General features: G+C 43.9%; 1 protein-coding gene across 7 annotated transcripts in view; it reads right to left on the bottom strand.

The window, feature by feature from the left end:
* CHRDL1 (chordin like 1) overlaps positions 1–21,685 on the bottom strand; it is a 57,632-nt gene that overhangs the window by 9,366 nt on the left and 26,581 nt on the right. For 6 of the 7 annotated variants that reach the window (XM_019487810.2, XM_014607202.3, XM_019487816.2 and 3 more), the window contains 4 exons: positions 10,639–10,784; positions 9,019–9,112; positions 3,338–3,405; positions 1,310–1,484 (listed from right to left, as the gene is read on the bottom strand). In XM_019487810.2, the coding sequence (XP_019343355.1) occupies positions 1,310–1,484; positions 3,338–3,405; positions 9,019–9,112; positions 10,639–10,784 (483 nt within the window). The remainder of the gene's footprint in view (positions 1–1,309; positions 1,485–3,337; positions 3,406–9,018; positions 9,113–10,638; positions 10,785–21,685) is intronic. The other variant, XM_059732812.1, reaches the window with a different exon arrangement.

Genomic DNA, 21,685 nt, shown 5'->3' with positions numbered 1-21,685 from the left:
TAATTCTTTTACTGCTATGTGGGCCTGCTCCTGCAAGGCTTTTTTCACGTAAGTAATCCCTGCTCACATAACTAGCCTCACTGAAATTAATAGGAACTGAATGCACTCAGCACCTTTCAGCATCCTGCCATTTGTCAGCACATAAAACCTGCTGCTCCTTTTAAGTTGGGGATTCGGTTATATTCCCTGCTTTTTTCTTTTCTTCCTCTAATCCTTGGGGAACGTGGCTTAGTCATGCATGTATAAAGGTTTCCATTTGAGCTTGAGGTCCTAATGTTCCCATAATGCAGTATGTCCTATATCTCATAGATTTTAAGGTGTATTATGTTTTTGAAATGCCTTGCCTGGTTCTCAGTGCTTTGTTTTAGGTGTGACATCTTTGATATAATCTTAAATTATAATTTTGGTATACTCCGATATTTGCTATCAAGGGTGAATTTTTGTGTACTGGGGTGCATACTATGTGCCCACTGCAAACCATCCAGTGCTGTTTAGTTGCTAGGTTTGGGCATGTACAAAGTAGGGGCAAGTGGATGGGGCTTGTTTTTTGGTGGCAGTCCACGGCTCTGCAAGGAGGCAATGTGGACATGGTCTGTATGGCATTGTTACTCTTGAATACTAGATAACACTTTAGTTTAAAACAAATGGAAAGTCCCTTTCAGCACATAGGTACAATAGTCTTGTACTATGAGGATGGCTCAGTATATCTTGGCAACAGTGAACATGCTGATACTGTAGTAGGACTCCTCAGTCTGAGGTTTTTGAGGTAGCTTAAACACATTTACTTGTAGTTAGAAAGACTAGCAAATAGGAGAGCCTGTAAAGAAAATAACTGAAAGCAGACTCCCCCCATTCATTGAGAGCTAGTTCAATCACTGTGTGAGCACAGCAACAGCAGCAGCAGCAGTGGTGCCAGCTGCTCCCCTTCTTCATCAAATTAGAGTGCTGTCACATGAAATCATGTAACAGCCTCCCAAAGTGATTTAGAAACAGCATGGAAGAGCGAGTCTCAGGCATGGTCAAATGCAGCAGCCATCATGTTTTCCACCACAACCTACCCTCAGCCAAGATACATATCCCTGATGTCAGACCTTTGATAATTAATTAATAAGTAATAGTAATAATAAGTAACAAGTAATATTTCTTTTTCGTTCTGAATTACAAAATTCAGTCATTTGCAATGGCTCACCCAATTTTTGTTAATACAGTTTTGCAAGGATCTGCGGCACATGCTGAGAATTATTAGAGAGCTATAAACAGGTAAAACCTGATCCAGATTGGTGCTACTGGCAAGAGGGCTTCTCTTTACCTCGTCCATGCTTATGCTTGTTGTTGATGACAATCTGTACTATAGTTCCTGATGCTTGCTGGGGGTCAGGAAGGACTCCACGGTTACTCCTGCCACCAGAAAATCGTGGCACGTTGGCTGCCTGCCGAGCAGAACTGGGCGATGTGTCATAGTGGGAGCGATGGTATGAGTGCCTCTGCATGGAAAGAGAATGAGTACAGGAATGAAAATGTCTCATCACAGTGACCCAATTTGAGAGCTGAAATTTGTGTGAAGGGGCTGCATTAAGACCCCTTGTACAATCAGTTTTGCCACTGACCTTAGGCAAGCATTAGTTATCAATATTCACCTCTCCCAGAAAAGTTACCTAATAATGCTGCTACAGGGATATTCATGGGTGGGTTTCCCTCAGTCTCTCCTGTTGAATCAGTTACCCTTCATAAAAAAACACTTAACTGTTCTTTGAGTCAGATAGTGACTAACTCCATAACCCTGACATGAAGGCACTACCTGGGAGGTGGGACATCCAGGCCCCACTTCACTGAGTATTTAAATATTTTATACAAAAACTCCAGCAAGAGAGATTGAGCAAAATCCACCCCACATGCCCTTTACCTGGGAAGTAAGAAATGCAGGTTCAAATCCTTTTAGGCAAAGAAAGGAACTGAATCCAAATGTCCTTTGTTCTAGGTGAGTGCCCTAAGCCCTGGGCCATAGGGTGAAGGATGAGGGCACAATCGGTCTCCTGGCTTTTGCTTTTATTATAAGTGCCTGGAAACAAAATGGTCCATTCTGGGGCAAGCAGAATTTTGCAGTTTTCTTGTTCTAGCAAAAGGAAAATCTCCATAACAAGATCTGTAGCGTGATCAGCTTGTTTTAACTAAGTCAAGGATAATATGGGGTGGGACCATAGGCGTAATGGTGGCACAGACCTTGATTTGCCTTTCTCTGTATAGAATCATAGAAAATTAGAGTTGGAAGGAGGTCATCTAATCCAACCCCCAAATCCTATATGATCATCTCAAAGCTTTGCAAAGTGGGCATAAAATGTAAGCATTCTGATACATGTGGCATACCTGATTCAAGGAGATGCAAGGCCATTGAGAATTAGACCCAATGAATGGAAATTTCCTGATACTGTTGCAAGTTGTTTTATTACTGTAGTTACTGAACGCCACTAGATACAATAATAGAACCAGCGTGACAGTATAATAGCTTACAAAATACCACTTGTATATCACTGTGTATTTACTCGATATCGATGGTGCTATATTGCACAATGTTTCTGTTGCCCTACACTGAGGGTTTCTAACTTTTGCTGACTCACTGGCCACAGAAACGGATATGGAGTTTTTGTTTGGGAACAAGATACTCTACGAGGCAAAGAAAATAAGCAGTGTTCCTCTGTCTTCTACTGAGAGCTATTTTTTTAAACAAAGGGCACTGTATTGTTTTTGACCCCAATCACTGTAGCAGATGTTACAGTCTCTAGTCATGTGCTGACATCTCAACAATCCAGGAACCACAAATGGTTTTAGGAGGGAGAGTGAAGCACAAGACAATGAAAGAGATGGGAGGCAGACAAGAGGGATGTGGTAAGACCAGGCCGTGGAAGAGGCTGTCAAGACACACCTATTTCATCTTCATCCATCTATTTCACTCACTCTCTAAAGTGCCTTTGACCTCCTGGCAGTACATTTAGGCTGGTGGCAGCTAGTAAGTGAAGCACACTGCATTGTTGCTAACACATCCCATAGGCAGAAGGATACCACACTTACGGGTCGGTGGGAAGAGGGGCTCTAATCCACCATGAGAGGATTTTTGTTCATTATTTCGTGAACCTTAACATAGATTTTTCATCTCAGTTGGAAAAGCTAAGGGCTGACAGGACAGTAGGAAAAGGCATTATTTGCTAGTGTCAGCATTTCTGCTAAATTCACTCACACCAAGGCAGCTTGGTGATGAGTTTAGGAATAACCATCCCTTTAGATCTGGGGATGTGCACAGCTCATCAGGAACATGTGACTTTTGGCGACAGGCCAGACTTACAGCTTCTCTGTTGGCTGGTTGGCGGAAGATATCCCCATCAGAGTGTTCCCAAGATAGTTCACCATCTGCTATATGCAAAATAAAACAGGTTCCATTATGGGATCATTGTGCTATGAGATGGTTCTTCCTCAAAGAACTCAGAAACAGGTGACACTTTCTTAGACTGCTGCGAAGCATTAGCATCAATATTTAATACTAAATTATATTTATCACTAAAGGAACAAAGTATATTTGTGTTGCATTTTCCTTATAGGTTTTTTGCTAATTTATTTCCCAGGCTTTATTTTGAACCAGGGAAGTTCTTTACCTGTTTATAAAGCCACCCCTGTGCCACAAATAACTTATTTAGAAAGATCAGTAGGAACAATTAAGGCATAACTCCCTGGCTACAACAGTGTCTCTCTGAAGGACTCATGTGCAGTAACTTACACTAAACTGATTACCAAATAGACTCGGTAGGACTGGTTCTTGCACAGGCCGGTAGCTTCTTATGCTTTCATGTTCATGATGTTACAGAGTTGGAAGGCATTTTAGAAAGCCTTCTAGTTCAACTCCTGCTCAAGGCAGGATCATCCCTGTCTAAACCATCCCAGACAAATGTTTGTTGGACAAATAGTAAAGATTCCACAACTGCTCTAGCACTTAATCACCTTCATAGTTAGAAAGTTGTTTCTCATATCTAACCTAAATATCCCTTGATATAACTGAACCCATTACTACTTGTCCTGTACCTGAGGACAGAGCAATCCATTGCTCATCAACCTCTTTAAAATAGGGTTTTTGTATTTGAAGACTGCTATCAAATCCCCTTCAGTCTTCTCTTCTCCAGCCAAAATAATCCCATTTCTTCCAGCCTTTCGAATGCTTCCAACATTCCTGCTTATGACACATTTTCTAAACCACTAACAGCACTGTTGTTGAACTAAACAAGCAGCCTGTAGGATTATATGGCTCATATCACTCAGGGTGCTTAAAACCAAGAAGAAAGCACTATAAAGGCAATCTGACTTGTTTTAGAAGAATATGGAATCAGGGAGAGATTAACTGAAACACTCTCAATTTCTCTATGTAATCCTGGAGGAGTTAAATACTTCCAAAAACAATGAGGGGAATTTACAAAGGAAAACTCTGCCCCTTGGTGTAAAACTATGATTTAGGGAAACTAGAAATATAAAGAAAAATCTCAGCTGCCAGTTTCTTGATGTTGTCCATATACAGACAGCTTTGTAAGTGTAAACTTCTACAAATGGATGAGCACTGAGCACTAGGCCATAGGAGAATGATGGCGGGGAGCATTTGTGCTGTTTTTGAGGTATAAATAGAAGTACCCTCTTAATTACAAGACTGGGCCTGGAATATAGACTGACATTTAATTGTTTAAATTCTTCTAAGCCTGACTGATACAGGTATGAGTTATTTATTGGAGATCTGAGCTTGGAAAGTAGTACCCCAAACATTTTGGTTCAGATCCCCATATGAATGCATATAGATTCAGTTGGTTTTAAAGTGTTTTCTTCAGAAGTTACAAATATCCAGAGTCCTTTCAGGGAGTAGAAATTGGTTAATAATCCATTTCCCTGAGTTATGCTGATATCTTCATGCTAACACATTGCTTCAGCTTGTGATTCATAGTAATAACAGGGGTAAGATAAATAAGCTTTTGCAATGTTGAAGACAAGGTTAGTCAGGAAAGAAATATGATTTTTACTATTTTAATAAGTGGCTATAAACAAAGGAACATTTAAAAATATTATGTAAATGTAGACCTCAGAATCTATTACAAGATCTGGATCTCTTCCAGTATGTAGCCCATCCTCCCTCCTATCTCTTCTGCTGAATTTCCCAGCTATGGTTAGCTTGTTTCTCTTAGTGATTGTCCCTCTGTTTTAGGTGGCTCTGACTTTTCCAATATAACTATGGCATGATGCTTCTTGCTTTGAAACTCAGTCTGATTTTTGTAATTGGAATGGTTGGTTCCAAATCCAAGTCACCATATAAAGTAAAATTATGTGCTACCATCCCAAGAAACTAAAAATAGCAATCAGGGAACAGATGCTATGAAGCTGATGATTGGCTAATGTTTACTTCATTGCACAATCGGTGTATTTGAATGGAAAATGGAAGTTTGCAAAACAGCATACCAGGAGACAGGAACCATAACCTGTTCCTGTCTGAAGCCAAAAATCTTTGAAGTCAATTTGTAGAATAAAATGTTTGTTGGGAAGTAGCAAAGCCTATCAGGAGACTGTACATTGGTCCCTCACTTGCTTGTTGATCTCTTTGCTCCTATTGTTCCTGTCTCTCCAGTCTATGCTCTTTGAACACATCTACATGAGATGCATTAATGCTCATTAGCCTAAATTAATGTGCATTATGGGCATGTGTCTACATGCGTGCACCCTTAATGCACATTAACAACCCCTCAATAATTAGATTCTGTATATAGAAAACTGATAAATTTGATATAATTTTACAGGTATAGAATTTAAATATTGGAGGGTTGTCTTAAATTTGTCTCCCACCCACTGTACAGCAGGGAAAATAAATCTGGAGGGCAAGGTAGCCCCCTTGCTCTCCACTCCCCCAACTTCTTCGCCTTGCATCTCCTTAGTGTTGGACCCTGCTGTCTCTGAGCGCATGGAAGTGAGAAGCAAGTTAAAAAAAACTGACTTTGAAATAAATATAGCTAGAGTACTTTGTATATAGTACCCATAGAATTAGTTTACCCAGAATTGATGTATTTTTTGAAACTGCTCCAAGTTTTTGGGGCACAGGTACCTCAAAAGCACATTTTTAAGTAGCACTTTGATACCTACTTACATATATATGGGTCTGTGTACTTCAGATACCCCCCACAAAGGATCCATATACTAATTAGCTCCCCTCACCTCTTATGACTGCAGTTAGCTGTTTTTGCCATGAGTCCTGGGATCCTCCAATAATTTATATGCAGATGAGACAAGGGGAACCTGGTCTGGCTTCACCTCATGGATGATGGGGACACATTAATCATATGCATCAGGCTGAGACCAGCAGTAACAGAGGGATTCTGAGTGTTTGGGGCCCAATTTGTTGATGTTTGCCAGAAATTTAAGGCTGGTGAAAAAACAGGAATGATTGGAAATGGGAAAGAAAGGCGCAGCTCAGCTATGGGAGTGAAGAAGCAGCTGAAATGTATGCCATGTAGTGGCTCACCATGATTTAAAAAAGAGTAGGTGCTGAGGGGAACTGTGCTTAATGAGCATTATGATATATCCTAATCGCAAAAAAAAAAGTAGGTGCCCATCAGTATCTCAGTTTTTTTGGCTAAGATCAAGCATTTTTGGTACCAAGGGCAGGATTTCAGGGTTGGCTCTGGTCTTCCTGGTGCTAGCCTGGTATTGCAGTATTTCTAGGCCTTGTGCCAGGTCCCTCCTGGGGGCGGAGGGAGAGTGGGGAGGAACTGCCCATTTTTTGTTAAGGGCCACTCCAAAAAAAAGGTTCCCATCAGTATATTTGCCCAATATGGCCATGTATTGTATAGTCATACTCATCATTGGCTGCATTTAATCAGTTTCATAGTTGGTTTCCATCACTGAACATATGATGCTTTTAGCAGCATTTCAAAGATAGACAATGTTTAGTGAGGTTTCCTTGTATGTGGATAGATGAGGGACTTTTTTCCACATGCTGATTGTGGGGAAAAAACAGTGTAACAAAACCCCCAGTTTTCTTTTTTCTTTTTATTTAAAAATGCATTCCCTCCCCTTCCCCAACTATCTGTGACTTTCTCTTTGCCCTCTCTATCCCTTATAAGTAGTTATAAGTCATTATGATAAGCCATAGTAAAGTTAAAATATAGGATAAGCTTTTGTATGCCACTACTGTAACAAGCCCCTTTTAAATTGTCCATATATCATTGTAAATAGTGTTCTATTATTTTGGTATTGATTTTTACTGTTTTATATTGTATTTGTATTATGTTTGTATTGATTTTTACTGTTTTATATTGATATTGTATGATTTAGGCCCGTTCCTGTAAATTAGTCAAAATAATGTCAAGTCTCCATCTTGTCTTGTCAAGTCTCCGTTTTGTGTCCCCTGCCCAGGCATACCCTATTGTGAACTGTGTTGCAACTGTGACTCATACCTACCCCTCCCATGTAAATTGGTTCCTGGGTGAATGAGACTGCTTGAGACATAATGGTAGCAGGCCTAAAAAATAGCTCCTACTGAATGACCAGATCATCAGCTTAACGACCCTACCACTGCCTTGCATTGACTTTCCCTGAAACCACAGACCTACTCCCAGCACCAGAGACAAAACCCAATATTTGAAAGATAAAGACCCTCCAAGAAACCAGCAACATGGAAACAAAGAACAGAACAGAAACCAGCAACTCTGACATTGTTTCCCACTGGACAATGAGGACACCTGAAACTGCATGACTTCATATGAGCAGGACTGGCCCTTGCCTGGGCATGTCCTCCCCACTGGAGTGACAGGTAGCCCATCCCTATAAAAGGGGTGGTAGAGTGTGACCTCTTTGCGATGCCCTCTCCATCCAGACCAGCACTACGCCATGACACACATCTACCCAGAGGCCCTGCTGGCAACTCCCTCTAGACAACACCTCACTGGAGAAGACCCCAACTGGCCATCGAGGATCAACTCTCAGCCTGGATAGGTAGCTATCACCCACATCTTCCCTCCAAGCAAGGGACCTGAATTCTGTTTCTTCATACCTTGACTTCTATCCCTCTACTAAGCCTTTTCCCTCCTGCTACCATTGTGTGAGTGCGTGTGTGTTTGTGAGAGTGTGTGTGTGTGTGAACCAATAACTTTGTGGGCTGTCTAATAAAACTGATATTTTTGGACCCCAAGCTGGTCTTTGTCTTGCTGCAGGCTCCCCACTTAATCCCCACTCTCTTTGCCCCCACCTCTGACCCAGCCTCGTGTGTAACTCCTGTTCCTCTGTCCTCTGGCCCTCTGCTCCCCATCCTGGCTCTCCGTCACCTCTCTGCCCCCTCCCAGCTTTAACCCTCAGCACTGCTTTGCTCTCCGCCCTGACTCCAACCCCCAACTCTCCTGGCTCTGCTCTATCACCTCCACCTCTCCTGACCTCCCGGCTTCTCTGTGGGCTTCCTGCTCCCCCAGCTCACCACTGCTGCACCACCTCCATCTCCCGGCTTTCAGCTTTCTTTCCCTGGCTCTTACCTGCCTCCACCTCCTGGCTCTCCCTTATGCCTCTCTGGCTTCTCTTCCAGCTCTTCTCCCATCCTCTCCTCTCCCCCCTCGCCCCATTTTCTACCCCCACTTCCACTGCCTCCGCTCTCTCAGCTCCGTGGCCGGCTCTCCTGGTCCCGTCTCCACTGCCCAGGGCCCCAGTTAACCCCAAGTGCCCCCTAGTGTTAACACACACAGCCAGTGAAGTGCATGTGTGTATATGTGCATGTGTGTGTAACTGTAGTGTTGATGTGCAGTTTGTGTGTGTGTATAGTTTTTGTGTCATACCCTCCTGCCTAACAGCACAACGTTGAGATTCCGAGCATTGATCTGGCACATGTCAAGTCAACAACGCATCAAGTCAACAACAAGATTATAATGCAGAACCTGCTAAAACGTGGTTTCGTTTCCAAACTCTCGGGGCAATGCAAGTGGCAGGCTTGCTATATGGTGTCTTTTAGAGATTATACTTTACCTCTGCAGACTGGGCAGCAGGACTCCGGCACAGAAACTGGGAAAGAACATGTTAATTTAGGACAAGTCTTCAGGCCACAGTATACATTTCCTTCCTGCCATTAAAAAACAAGGACAGTTTAGAGGTGATTCATACAGCACTATACATTTACCTATGTGCCACTCTAGCATCCGGAAATAGGATGCTGTTTGAATAGCTTTCCTTGACTGTCTCGCCATATGGTTTAATGTATTTTTCTTTAAAAAATGTAGTAACTGTAGGTTGCATGAACCTGGAGATGAAAATTAACAGGATTTACAAGAGAGATGTAACACAATGCAAGCCTTTACTGCCCCAATCCTACAAGTGTGTTTCAACCTTAATGTCAAGGAACCATATTAAGCAATGATTGGGTAGCGCAATGTCTTAGTCAAGGGGTGCACAACCTCTGGCTCACGGGCCAGATCAGCTTGCAGCAAGCAGTGTTTTGAAATATGGCAGTGGGGGAGCCCCAGACTGTGCACTGAACAGGGTGTCCAATCCCAGTGAGCAGGGCCAGACAATGGCAGTGCTGGGCCCTGGGACCTAATCCCAGTACACAGGGCAAGGAGAGGACAGCACCAGCCCATAGACTGGCCCTGCAGCAATCACCTGTCCTACAGGGCTTAAAGGTTGCACACCGCTGGGCACTAGGTCTGTTGGTCCAGAATGCACTCCTGGTTGTTTGATAATGGAAACTGTGACAGCCACAGTATGAACAGTTGTATAATTACTCAGTTTTAAAGTCAGTGGATGGATTTACTGCTTCAGAGTGCCTTTCAGATAATCTGGTATAACTGTTTCCTCTGTCTGTTCCTATCCTACAGTAAGTGAGGTTGAACTATAGTAATTTTCCTCTGAATGAAAGGGAGAGTAAATTATTGCAGTTCAACTTCAATAGGGGTAGAGAGATAAAACAGCTTTACTGTAGTAAGCAAGTCAGCATCTCCGTTTCCCTCTCTGCTCTTAGAGGAGTTTAATTGTTTTGTATATTCATTCCCTTAATCAGTGAAGATCTGATGTGACCAGCTTTTGTTATAAAGAACTGAGCAGAATTAAATGATTATTTCAGTTCACACTGTGACTGTGAATGATTATTGCATAGCGGTAATGTGTGGGCACTGAGAAACTGCGGCTGCATTTGGATTGGCGATCTGGACATAGAATATCTAGGGCTCAGTATCAATGCCCTGAGCCATTTAGTTCCCATTTGTGGGACTCTTATCAGCTGAATCCAGAATAATTCTGATCTCTTTCAGAGATTCAGTGTTGTACTTTCCATAGCCAGGTTAAAATGAAATATTATATGCATGCCAGTAGCAATATTTTACCTGCTACCGAACTCTGTGCAGGGTGGGCTCATGTAGTGGATGCCTGACAGGGCAGGCTTTGTCTACTGCGGTCTGAGCAGGAGGTAGCCTGGCATCCACCTGGTACTGCATATTGGCATGGAGTACAGTTTTGTATGCCAGGGTTAACTCCTGATTTCCAGTCTCACTTACCATCTACTATCGTACACTAGTTAAAGCTTGGTAGGCTGTCTCCCAGCAGTGAGAATCAAGTGACGTGTCCAGCAGGGTTCAATCAAATGATGTTACTTACTGAGCAGCTGCACTGGGCACACTGGTTGGGCTGTCTGTTCTGAAAAAGCCCTTCTGCCACAAACATTTCCCCATGGTGGTAGGTTGTGCCATTGTACTCGCAGGACTTCCCAGTGATTTTACTGCTCATCGAGAAAAGCGAATCCTCTGGAACAAATGAAAAATGAATGCTTCATGCAAGAATCCTGGCCAAGTAGTTTAACTGTGAGTGTGAGCAAGTGGGAGATTAGTCTCCACTTCCCCAGCTCCAAAATGGCAGTCGGATTAATAAAGGAAACACTGATTTTTATAGCTCAGTTTATTAAATGTAAACACATATAATCATGGTACTATATTTAAGTGATACTCAGTAGTTATTATTTTAACTGTAATTCTCTCTCCTGCCCTCTCTCCGCACAACGAAAATGTTGTCTATGTTCCTGTTATTCTCTGGAGCTCTATGGTCAAAATGTAATAAATACCAGCACTGATGGCAAAGTCTCATGCTGCTACAGTGCTTTACTGAGAAAGGCATGCTGCTGCTTTTCTGTGGATGCAGTTAGGGTAGGTGGGAGTGGTACAAGCAGGCTGATTACACAGGTTATCTTACAATGGTTTTTTGTACTTTTCTGCGGAGAGAGTTAGAGCCACTGTACACTGCAAACACAGCCATTAATACCAGTTTTCTAGTGTCACTTCACCTTTCCCGAGAACCATTACTATCTTTATGTGTAGTGTAAAAGCACTTCAGAGTCCTTGTCATGGGCCAGACCCTGTAGTGCTAGGCACTGTATACAAACAGAACAAAAAGACCGTTCCTGTCCCGAACAATGCAAATGGAAGAAACCATGTTACTAAGAAAGCAAAACTTGTTAGCAACAGTGCCACGGGTTACCTTCTCCCTACCATCTTTACACCATCTTATAACACTGTTAGAATGTATTGTCCATACTGGGCAACGAAACCCTGGGGAAAATGAACCCTGTTAAAAGGAATCTGGCACAAGGAGTAGCTATATATCACCACACTACCTTTTCTTCATGAAATGGGTTATGCCTGTCAGTGACGCCTTTTACCTGCACTAAATCCACAAAATGTCATAAAGCTGATGGTTCTGTTTATATCTAAATTAATTTCTAATATGCAAATTACTTAATTACAGTGGCAGAAAACAGCACATCCAGAACTGCACACAATTTGGCAGTGATAATCCAGTTATACTCCTGCTATCCCAAATCATCACCATTATGGGCAAAATTTTTTCCTAAGACTTGCATTCTCTTCCAGTTGCAACCCTAAGTTAGGTTAGAACATCCCCTAAGTTGTATAACCCCTCACCTTCTGTAGGTAGGGCAGTAGCCCCCAAAGGGACTGCCCTTCAATGAGTTGTGGGCAAACTCCCTGTGTGCCACTTGAGTAGTGCTCCTAGGGCTGTGATTCTGGCAATATACATTTTACATGCATGTCAGTCGAGCACACGGAAATAAGTATAGGCACTTTCAAGCAGGAGCTCTTCGGAAATAACAGTGCAGTATTTGTTCTCCGTAGCCAGAATCACTTCAGATTTCTAGGAATGCAGCTGATATTTCATTTAGTGGGTTTGGGGTTTCACGTGAAAGAAACCTGACCTTCAAAAATCATGCTTTGCTGTAGCTTTTTACTATCTGCCAGATCATTTCCCATAAAACCCTTTCCAGAATTATGTTCCCCAAGTATGTAGGGTTTTTTATCTTGGCGCCCAACTGAAAAACAATAGGTGTTGGAGTTAAACTTTGACATTTAGAGCCCTCCATAAAAGCATTTATTTTGGTTTGCTGGCACCACAGAATATTAATAATCTTTTGAACAGAGGGAGATTAGTAAATGTCAAATCTGAATGTAATATGTGCTAGTACTGGGCCTACTGCTGTGTCAGAGACAGTGCCAGGGTAAAAGAAAGTAGGTTAAAGCAGAGGCTGGCAACCTTTAAAAAGTCATGGGCCAGAACAATCCGGCTCCGGTCTGACGCGGGCTGGGTGGCTTTAGCGGCATGTCAGTGGCCTGCATCAGGGCCAGACAGCTGTGAGCTGTGCCTGTGCTACTGACACTTTTCTCAGCCCCCTACTCCTCAGTTGGGGTGTGCGTGCAGCTTCTAGGGAGCTACACCAGGGCTGGGCAGCTGCTAACTGCATCTGTGCTGCTACCACAGGCACAGATGTGAGCTGCCTGGCTCTGGCATAGCTACAGCTTCCCACTCACTGGAAGCTGCACTCATGCCACAGTCCTGGGGGCCAATGGGGATGCGGAGAAGCAGCAGTGGTGCAGGCACAACTAGAAACTCCCAGGTCCTGACACAGCTCCTTGCTGTCTAGCCTTGGTGTGGGCATAGGTGCAGGCACAGGCAAATCCCTCCAGCTCTACCAGATCCAGGCCGCGGGCTGGATGTTCTCAACTCCTGGGTTTGAACACTGGAGTGGTTAGCACTCCTAAGCCTACTCTGTGTACTTAAGAATATCCTGGGTATCTTTAGGAGGTATATGCAGACCAGCATTATTATTTTAGCCTCTGCTATAAGATTCCTGAACGTATAGGCTAGGGACAGACATTCAAAAAGCCTGAGCCTGAATTGATTCAATCTTTGCAGGTTAGTCTAACCTGGCTAGGCTGACCTAGTTTCCAACCATACAGACAATCCCTCTGGACTGAGGAAATTGAGGCACATGCCTGCAGTGGCTCAGGCTGGAAGCTGGGGAGTGGTAGAGCAGCCCTCCCTTCCCTTCCACAGAGCTAAATTGAGGGGGATGTGGCCAGGCCCTAGCAGGGCTCTGATTAGGGAGGGGTGTGAACCACCCTGCCTGCAGTCCCAGGCTTTTCAAGGGACGGGGGTGTTGCCAGCCTACAGCCCTGGGCTATCACTCTGAGGCAAGGAGGGTGTGTGCAATGCACACATCTGTTGATGATACAGAAGTTTTCACTCTCCCTCCCTGCTTCTGTATACTGCCTGCAGCAAACTGACAGGCAAACAAGCCAAGGGTGGGATGGGGGGAGGGGGGAGCTGATACAGTGTTTATCACCCTTATCTCAGTGTTTATTGCCCCATTAAGAAAACAACAGAGAGACATTACCAGCTATCTGTTGATTCAGCACAGACCCAGCATGTAGTCTGCTGCCTAATACATGGACATTTCAGCAAAGGCAGAGGGGAGGGGGGAATTTGTGCTTAGCAGAGTGGTGATGGGGAGGGAGGGGAGCAAACAGCTCTTCTCAAACGTTTCCAAGGAAGGACATTAAGCTACCTGTTGATTAGCTCCAAAAAGCCTGTCTGCCTTTGTCTCTCCCACAGCATGGACTGTAGCCAGCATGGGGTCTGCTAGCTAATCCGGAGGTGTCTGCTAAAGCAGAAGGGCTGGGGGGGAATAATCTTAAACTAGCAAGGGGTCTGGGTCAGACATCGCATAAACCGGTTTGAGCCAAATCAGTTAACTCTTGATACTACATTCAACCAGGTTTATCTCAAACTGGTTTCAGCCATTTTCAAACTGGTTTATGTGCACTGAACATCTGTTCTGTTACAGGTTTAAAACAGTTTCTGATCACTTAAACCAGTTTATGTGTAATGTCTGTTCCTAGCCATAAACATTAAAGCATTAAATAAATGTGTGGTTGAGGTACAGATGCTAAAACTCAGAAAACCTCCAATATTTCTTGCACTCAGCTCTGCTGTCTTCAGTATCCTTTTGATAACAAAAGACCCCTTGGTAGACTCAAGACACCCCTTGGAAAATGCCAGCTCTTAGCTGTCGCTCATTTTTTTACTATAGAAAAACTGCAATTTTTCTATTTCAAAGTAGTCAAAAAGCCCACAATAGGATAGAATGTTTTTAACACTAAGGATTCCTATTTGAAGTCTCTGGGGTTATCTAGTGACTCGTGTAGGCATTTGCAAACTTAACACTGCTAATATTACATGACACCCTGAAAAGGATCTCACGGCACCCTGGTTGAGAACCACTGATTTAACAGAGGGTACATATGGTTCTGGTACCTCTTTCTCAGCAACATTCAACAATAAGAACATCCAGGAACAACATTTTTATTTTCCCTTTCTCTAGTACCTATTATAAATAGGCTCTACCTGTGAAGAGCAGATCCTGACTAATGATTGTCTACTAGATATCCTGTATAGGTGGCTGATGATCTGTAATTGTTCCACTTCCCCTTTGGGAGTTACTATTGTTTCCATGGTCTCTGAGGCTGGGCCAGTAGTTCAGCAATTTGTACAGTCTCCTGTGTCAAGAGGTAAAACTCAGTTTTCTGACATGGGAAAAAGAAGTATAAGAGGAGAGATTCATGAGGTTCAGCCACCTTCTGTATGGGTGCCTGTACATGAGCATGGAGGCTGCTCCAACACGCTGTAATAAAGCTTGGTAGTTATTGTGCTCCAGCCAGCCCCCATGTCTTGTGTATCAGCATCCCTGCACTTCAAAATGGCAGTGGGGACACTTGAACTAAAGCTTGTTGAAGGAGCTTTTAGTTCAAGTGCCAAACTGCCATTCTGAAGTGTGGGGATGCTGATACAGGAGATGCTGCAGCACTTTAATTAGAGAGGCTCTTGGAACCACTCTAATTAAAGCACTGCCCCCCAATCCCACAGCACATGTAAAAATGTCTAGAGCACAGAAACATGGGGTTTGTCAAAAAAATACAAAAATCAGCATTAAAATTCTTGATCATTCTCAGCTTGAAAAGTTATTAGAAGGAAGGCAGGAAACATGACTCTAAAGAACATCTGATATGAAGGGCTCCTTGAGACACGAGAGGTGTCACTGAGAAGGTGGTGTCAAACCTGGTGGAAGGTGTGGAAGGGCGGAAGTCTAATGGCATACAGTGTACTATATTTTACATTACAAAATTTACCTCATCTCCCACTGTGACTAGCACAATGCTATGACAAAATTTGCACTCAACCCAGATGTTTGGGCCTTTCTGTGTGGTTTCATTGAGTAACAAAGTGTGTTCTGGAGTAACAGGACATATGCTACAATTAAACACATCCTTTGGAAATTGTAAAAAAAAGAAAAAAATCACAGCCAAAAAAGGAATGCGGTACCATGTGGAAGGTTGCTCTCAGGATTCTGTCCCTTCCAAAAATGTGGGCAGGATTAAATCCCTGAGCTCTCTGCAGCTCCTTAGAGAGCATAAAAACATACAGCCAACTGTTTGTGTGCACTGGGCCATACATGGTGGTAAAGGCAGCTTTCCCAACCAGGCAGTGGCCTCTGCATATTGCATACTTTGCAATTATAACAGAACTGTTCCTAGTCAAGATACAGCTGAATATCAATGTGGCTTCTACAATTTATTGCTATATCCATTTAGGAAGCCTTTTGTAGTCAAAAAGACAGTAACTGCAGTTCATACAGGCAGCTTACTCCGAATGTCATTCTGACCTCTACCTTGCTTTTCAACACTCATTGATTCAGCACTCATCAGTAATCAATCAATAGTTAACTTCCGACTCTGCTAAATATCTAGATATTTCAGACAGATGTTTAAAACATGAAAGAGCAAAGCAGGAAGGAGACAGGAGAGAAAGCTGTAAAACAACGTGATGATGAACCTCCCTCTAGACCAGCTCCAGAACCTCTACTCTTCAAAATTAATACTCATTTAAAAAATAAAATGGTCAGGAGGTGACCCCCTATTCATCCCATACTAACTCTTATAGTGAAAGCAGATGCAGCAGGAAACTGAGCATCAGTAGAAAAAAGGAGTGATGTACATCTAAGTTGAGTATGAGGCCAACGTGGACACAGCGCTATCTAAGTAGCTCCAAGAAGATCTTTCCTTTGCAAAAGTAAGACATCCAGGTTTGTTTGTACCTCCTCCATGCTGAGCCTGGACCACTGCTGAAAAGCACATTTTACCTACTTCCCCCACTGAAGCATACTAAATCTCAGAAAGGAAGTGATCTAACCATATTGGAGAAGTCCTGACCAGACTCCTAAGACAGGAAGCCTAAAAGCAGGGGATCTAACCTGCTGGTGCAGCTGCAGGTAAGATGAAAGTTCACCTCTCCAAATACAAATATCAGAAATACACCCCAGTTCCTACAGTAGATCATTTTGCTCATCTGTATTTCAAAGAACTGAAGCCTGTAGTAGAGAAACCATAACACATGGGCACACAAAAGCTCACTAGGAATCATACAGATGTCCACTCCTACAAAGAGGGCTTAAGTGTTACACTGATTTTATACTGACCCTCTGAACAGCCAGAGGAGAAAATCACTGGGCATGTCCAGATGAGTGAGCACATGCATTTTCCTGGGGACAAATAGCAGTAGCACATAGTTGTGGTACTGCTTCTTGTCCCCAAGGAATGCCCCTGCACATGCACTCTGGCACAAAGCCAGTTGTACCGAGTGGGGTAGGGGAAGCTGCGGCCAGCCCAGGTGCTAGCCCCAGAAGCCCTACCCTGGGTCCTGGGGGCCTCTCAGGGCTGCAGCAGTGGTGATCCAGGCATGTGGAGCCTGGGTGGTAGCTGGAGCATGGCCCTGGCTAACCAGGCTCTGGTTTCAAGCGGCGCATGCCACTGCCACATTTACCATCCTGCTTTTTTCTGGTGTGGTTTTTCTTTGAGAGGAGAACCTGGTGTCAACCCCCCCCCCACCAGGCTGCAAATTAGGACTGCAGTGAATGGATGCATGCTGTTTGCAGCACCGCAGACAGGTTTGCTGTGCCACAAACTGCATGTGAACGCTCATCTGTATGCACTCACTATGTTGGTGGCCCCTGTTCTAAAAGCACTTATGCACCTGCTTGTCCTTGAGCACAGAAGTGGTCCTCTTGAATTCTAAGACCCTATTCAGATGACTAAAGGAAAGCTTGTAGGTAAAAGCTTGTGGGATCAGAATCAACATGCAATAAGTGCAACAAAAAATATAGAATTTTATGTTGGAGGCTGTGAGAGAGCATGGTTGTCCTCCACAGATACTGCATCTGGCTAGAATTGTAAGGAGACTTTGTTTCTACTGTATGTCTGTATACAACTTCTGTCTGGTGCAATTTTTCTCTTTCCTAGTGTGCGACTGCCTTTCTGGAACTAGAAATTGCCTTCTCATTTTTTTCCATGTGCTTTTTAAATCCAGCCTAATTAGAGGGCTTCAGGTTCCCTATGATATCATACTCTCCTGCAGACTATGAAATTAGAGTGATTGTGGCTTGTTTTAGGAAGTGTCAGGTCTGTGCTTTGAAGGAAGGGCCTTGGCATGGATCTTGATATCAGGATATCTAATTCTGTCTCAGTTGAGATGTGTTAGAATTGGATTAGATTAATTAACTGCAGCTATACAGTGCTGCTTAAAGCCCATGTTTGTGAACCCTGACTCCTAATCAGGATTTTTCTCAAAGCTTAATATTGGACTTTAACGGCAATAGATGGCATTGCATTAATTAGCTGCCTATGCAAAGTGCCATGCAAACTATCTGTGTGAATCCACTTAATTAACTGGGTTAAATCTTAACCTTCCTTTTTTGGCATTCATAATATGTCACTGCAAGGAATGGGAAGCATGGAGGATAAAACATTTTACAGCATCACTGGAAACAAAGAAACCTTACTTGTGATTCACAATCTTCCTTTAAGGGCCCAATCCTACAACACTAAAATTGGTGCACAGTGCATGGCTTTGCCCTTGACTTCAGTGGTCTGCAGAGAAGGCCTTAAAAGTCAGTAAAATTAAAAATATTTATCAATAGGTAACATCAGCATTAAATAATACCAGAAAGATAGGATGTATGCTCAAACTCAGCACATATCTTAATATGGATATTAATCCCTTAAGCAGCTTTAGGTTGTGCCTATTTATAGTATTGTTTCATAATACCATGGCTTATCAAAATCTGTGGTTGTCTTTACTATTCTTCAAGTGCTCTGCTTCTCCAAACTTCAAGTTTCAGCTAGTAGTAACCTAGGTTGTATGCTGTTCACTGATGTGTCATATGCTCTATATATGAAATCTAGGCCCCATTAAAGTCAGAGACTTCACTGGTGCCAAAATTTCATACTAGCTTCTTGCCATAGTCTCTGTAAAAAATGTAAGAGATTCATTGATTTGCAGTAGGGAGGAACAAGAAAGTTTTGCATAAATTCAGATCTATTCAATAGCACGGATGTGAAAGTTCAATCTGAACTAGAATGTTGTTGGATTCAACTTCTATTTTACCAGAGTCTGTGAAAACCTGGGGTGAAAAGTGAATAGAAACAGTTGTATCTTCCCACCCACTTACACAAGAGGAAAGAACCTAAGGTAAATGGAAGTCCCACTTACTGTGAAACAACAGGGGTGATGCATTAGGACTAAAATAGTTTCGAAATTTTCTGACAAAACAGTATTTTGTCAGAAAAATATGGACCCATCAAACCTGAAATGTTTAATGAAAACACTGGCCAGTTTCCTGACAGGCTGCCAAAGACTCCACACTTTTCCAGAAAAGCCTACCACACCAGGGAAGAGTTCAGAAGTCCTGAGGATTTGGGCCTGAGCTGGGGCTCTAAAAACTTCTAGGTTCCTTGCTGCAGGGCTGGGAGCGTGGAAGAACTGGGATGGGCTTCTAGGGTCTGCAGTTTTGAAGTAGCCCTACGATAGGGACCTCACCAAACAGGGGACCCTGGAGTTTTCTGGCTTCATGAACTGCAGACCCCAGGATCCATACAGTTCCAGGGATCATGTTTTACTATGGTAACCATGCATGGCAGTACTTACAAAACATTTTTCTGCAGAACTTCTGATTTACAAAAAAATTCAAAATATTTGGCTACCCAATGAATTAGAACAAAGCCAAGTTTTGAAATATCTAAATTTCCCACAGACTGGAAATTCTGATTTCTGGCTAGTTTGAATGATAACTGTCTGCCTTCCTGGAATCTTGGAAAAACCATTTCTTGAGGTGCTCCAAAGTATAGAGGAGGAAAGCAGAAGTTATTTGTAGTGTGATCTGTTGCCCAGGTTGGGGGTGTCCATATAGAAATGCCGTGGGGAGTTAATGCTGCATGAAACAGCATAACTCTTGTAGAGCTTTTTTTTCTGTAGCATTAAGCAAGCAGGGGTGCTCAGCCAGTGGCAGGGGTGGCTGTTTTTGGAGCTTCCAAGTAGGACTACTGGTACTTACATGGGTAAGGGCTCTGGTATCCAGGCTCAGAGGTTTCATAAGAAACAGTAGAGTTTTCTCCTTAGGTCATTCTGGATAGAAGTTGCTGTATACATGTATAATTATTAACAACCGATTTAGTATGTGATGGCTTTTGAATGCTAGTTTGCAGACTGGCTGAACAATCAAAAAATCAGGCCAGTCATGATAAATTCATCAGCAGTTTAGTTTTTTCTTCTGTAAAATCCAACCTTGTACATCAAGACAGAGCTGGCCTGAGCGAAAATGGCACCCTGCGCAAATTTGCATTTTGGTGCCCTGCCCAGACCCCCTTAGGGTCAGTGGTGCTGCTGCAGGCAGAGGCAGACAGGAGGGGTTATGGGGTGCAGTCTGGTGGGGAGGGGGAACGACATGGTGCTCCAGGCAGGCAGGTGGACAGGCAGGCACTGCTACTTCCACCTGCACTGCCCAGCCTAGCTCCTCCAGAGCAGCAGCTGGAGGTGGGGGGCACGCTGGACTGGGCACTGCTCCTCCTGCCTGGGGCGGGGCAGGGGGAGAGCATTGCTGTGAGCACAGGGCCTACTCACACATGTGTGTGTGTATGCGTGGGGGGGGCACCCCCTGACCACACTGCCCTAAGCAGTTGCCCATGTCATCCACCCCTATGTCTGGCTCTGCATCAAGAAAAGAAAACAAGTCGCCTCTGAGTGATTAAGTGTACATAACTCTTTTAGGCAGTGAAGACAAACAACTTGGTTTACCCTAAATTGTTCTTACTTGAGGTTTAGATATAATACAATCTACAGCGGTTCATGGGGTGGCAGACATGCAGTCTCTCTGTTATACAGGACGATCGTCCTAAGCTGGAGATCATACAGCTTGTCCAAGGAAGGTCTGTGTAAACTGAATCCAGGAAGTGGGTTATGTTTCCAAAAGCCTGACAAATCCTGTTTGGGATCTCCCCACATTTGGGGAAGGGGGTTGTATTACTCTTGTATTGCATCTCTTTGAGAGGGAATTCTGGCTATTCCTGCTTGCACTTTCCTGAACACTCACTATTATTTATTTTAGTAACCAGAATGGGGGCTGGAGTGTATAGGTGCTAAGGTGCATGGTTGACAGCCCAGAGGTTGCAGGTTTAAGGCAGTAGCAGAAATGCTCACAGTGTGGCCCTGGCAAATTCCAGCAAGTTTGCAAATTCTGCTAAATACCCATCACAAGGACACAGGAAAGAAAACTACCTGAACATCTGGCAAAGATGATTTTTTAAAATCCTACAGTCTCTTGGCTTGCTGGTTTAGAAACTTCTTAAACTCCCGCATTCAAAGTCACCCTGTGCTAAGCAGCACAACTTAGCACCTTAGTGACCCTTGCCAGCCTTTTCCCCGTTCACTGCTTAAGTGGCAGGGGTAGAGGGCATAGTCAGACCCTGGTACCTGGCCAGGATGCTCAGGTGAAGTGGGGGAAGGTTTAAATCAGGTGTGGGAGGGGCAGGGACTGCTGCGCTGCTGCCAGGCAGACCCCAAGTGGAATCCCATGCCAGTGGGAGAGGAGATGGAGAGGGGATTAAACCTTCCCCCACTTCGCCTCAGGCTGTTGGCCCAGAGCCGGCATCTGGCCATGCCCCTGCTGCTGCCGTCCCATGCTGGTGGGAAGGGGGGAGGAAGGGCGGTTTAAATGTCCCCCACCCCCAAGCAGTGAGAAGCCTGGCAGGGGTTGCTGTGCCCCTGCTGGGCAGATCCCAGCTGCAGTCGAGAGCAGGCTCTCCCTCTCACCCCAGCTCAAGTGACGGGGGTGAAGGGCATGGCCAGATGCCGGCCCTGTGCCAGCAGCCTGAGGTGAAGGGGGTCAAGAGAGAGGGGTTTACACCAGGTAAGGTGGGGGAAAGCCTGGCAGAGGCAGCCAGATGCTGGCTGCAGTCTGGAGCAGGGTTTCCCG

Source organism: Alligator mississippiensis, chromosome 8, assembly GCF_030867095.1.
Source record: "Alligator mississippiensis isolate rAllMis1 chromosome 8, rAllMis1, whole genome shotgun sequence".
Taxonomy (NCBI): domain Eukaryota; kingdom Metazoa; phylum Chordata; order Crocodylia; family Alligatoridae; genus Alligator; species Alligator mississippiensis.
Note: the sequence above shows the minus strand (reverse complement) of the source record. Positions and strands in the feature narration are given on the sequence as shown.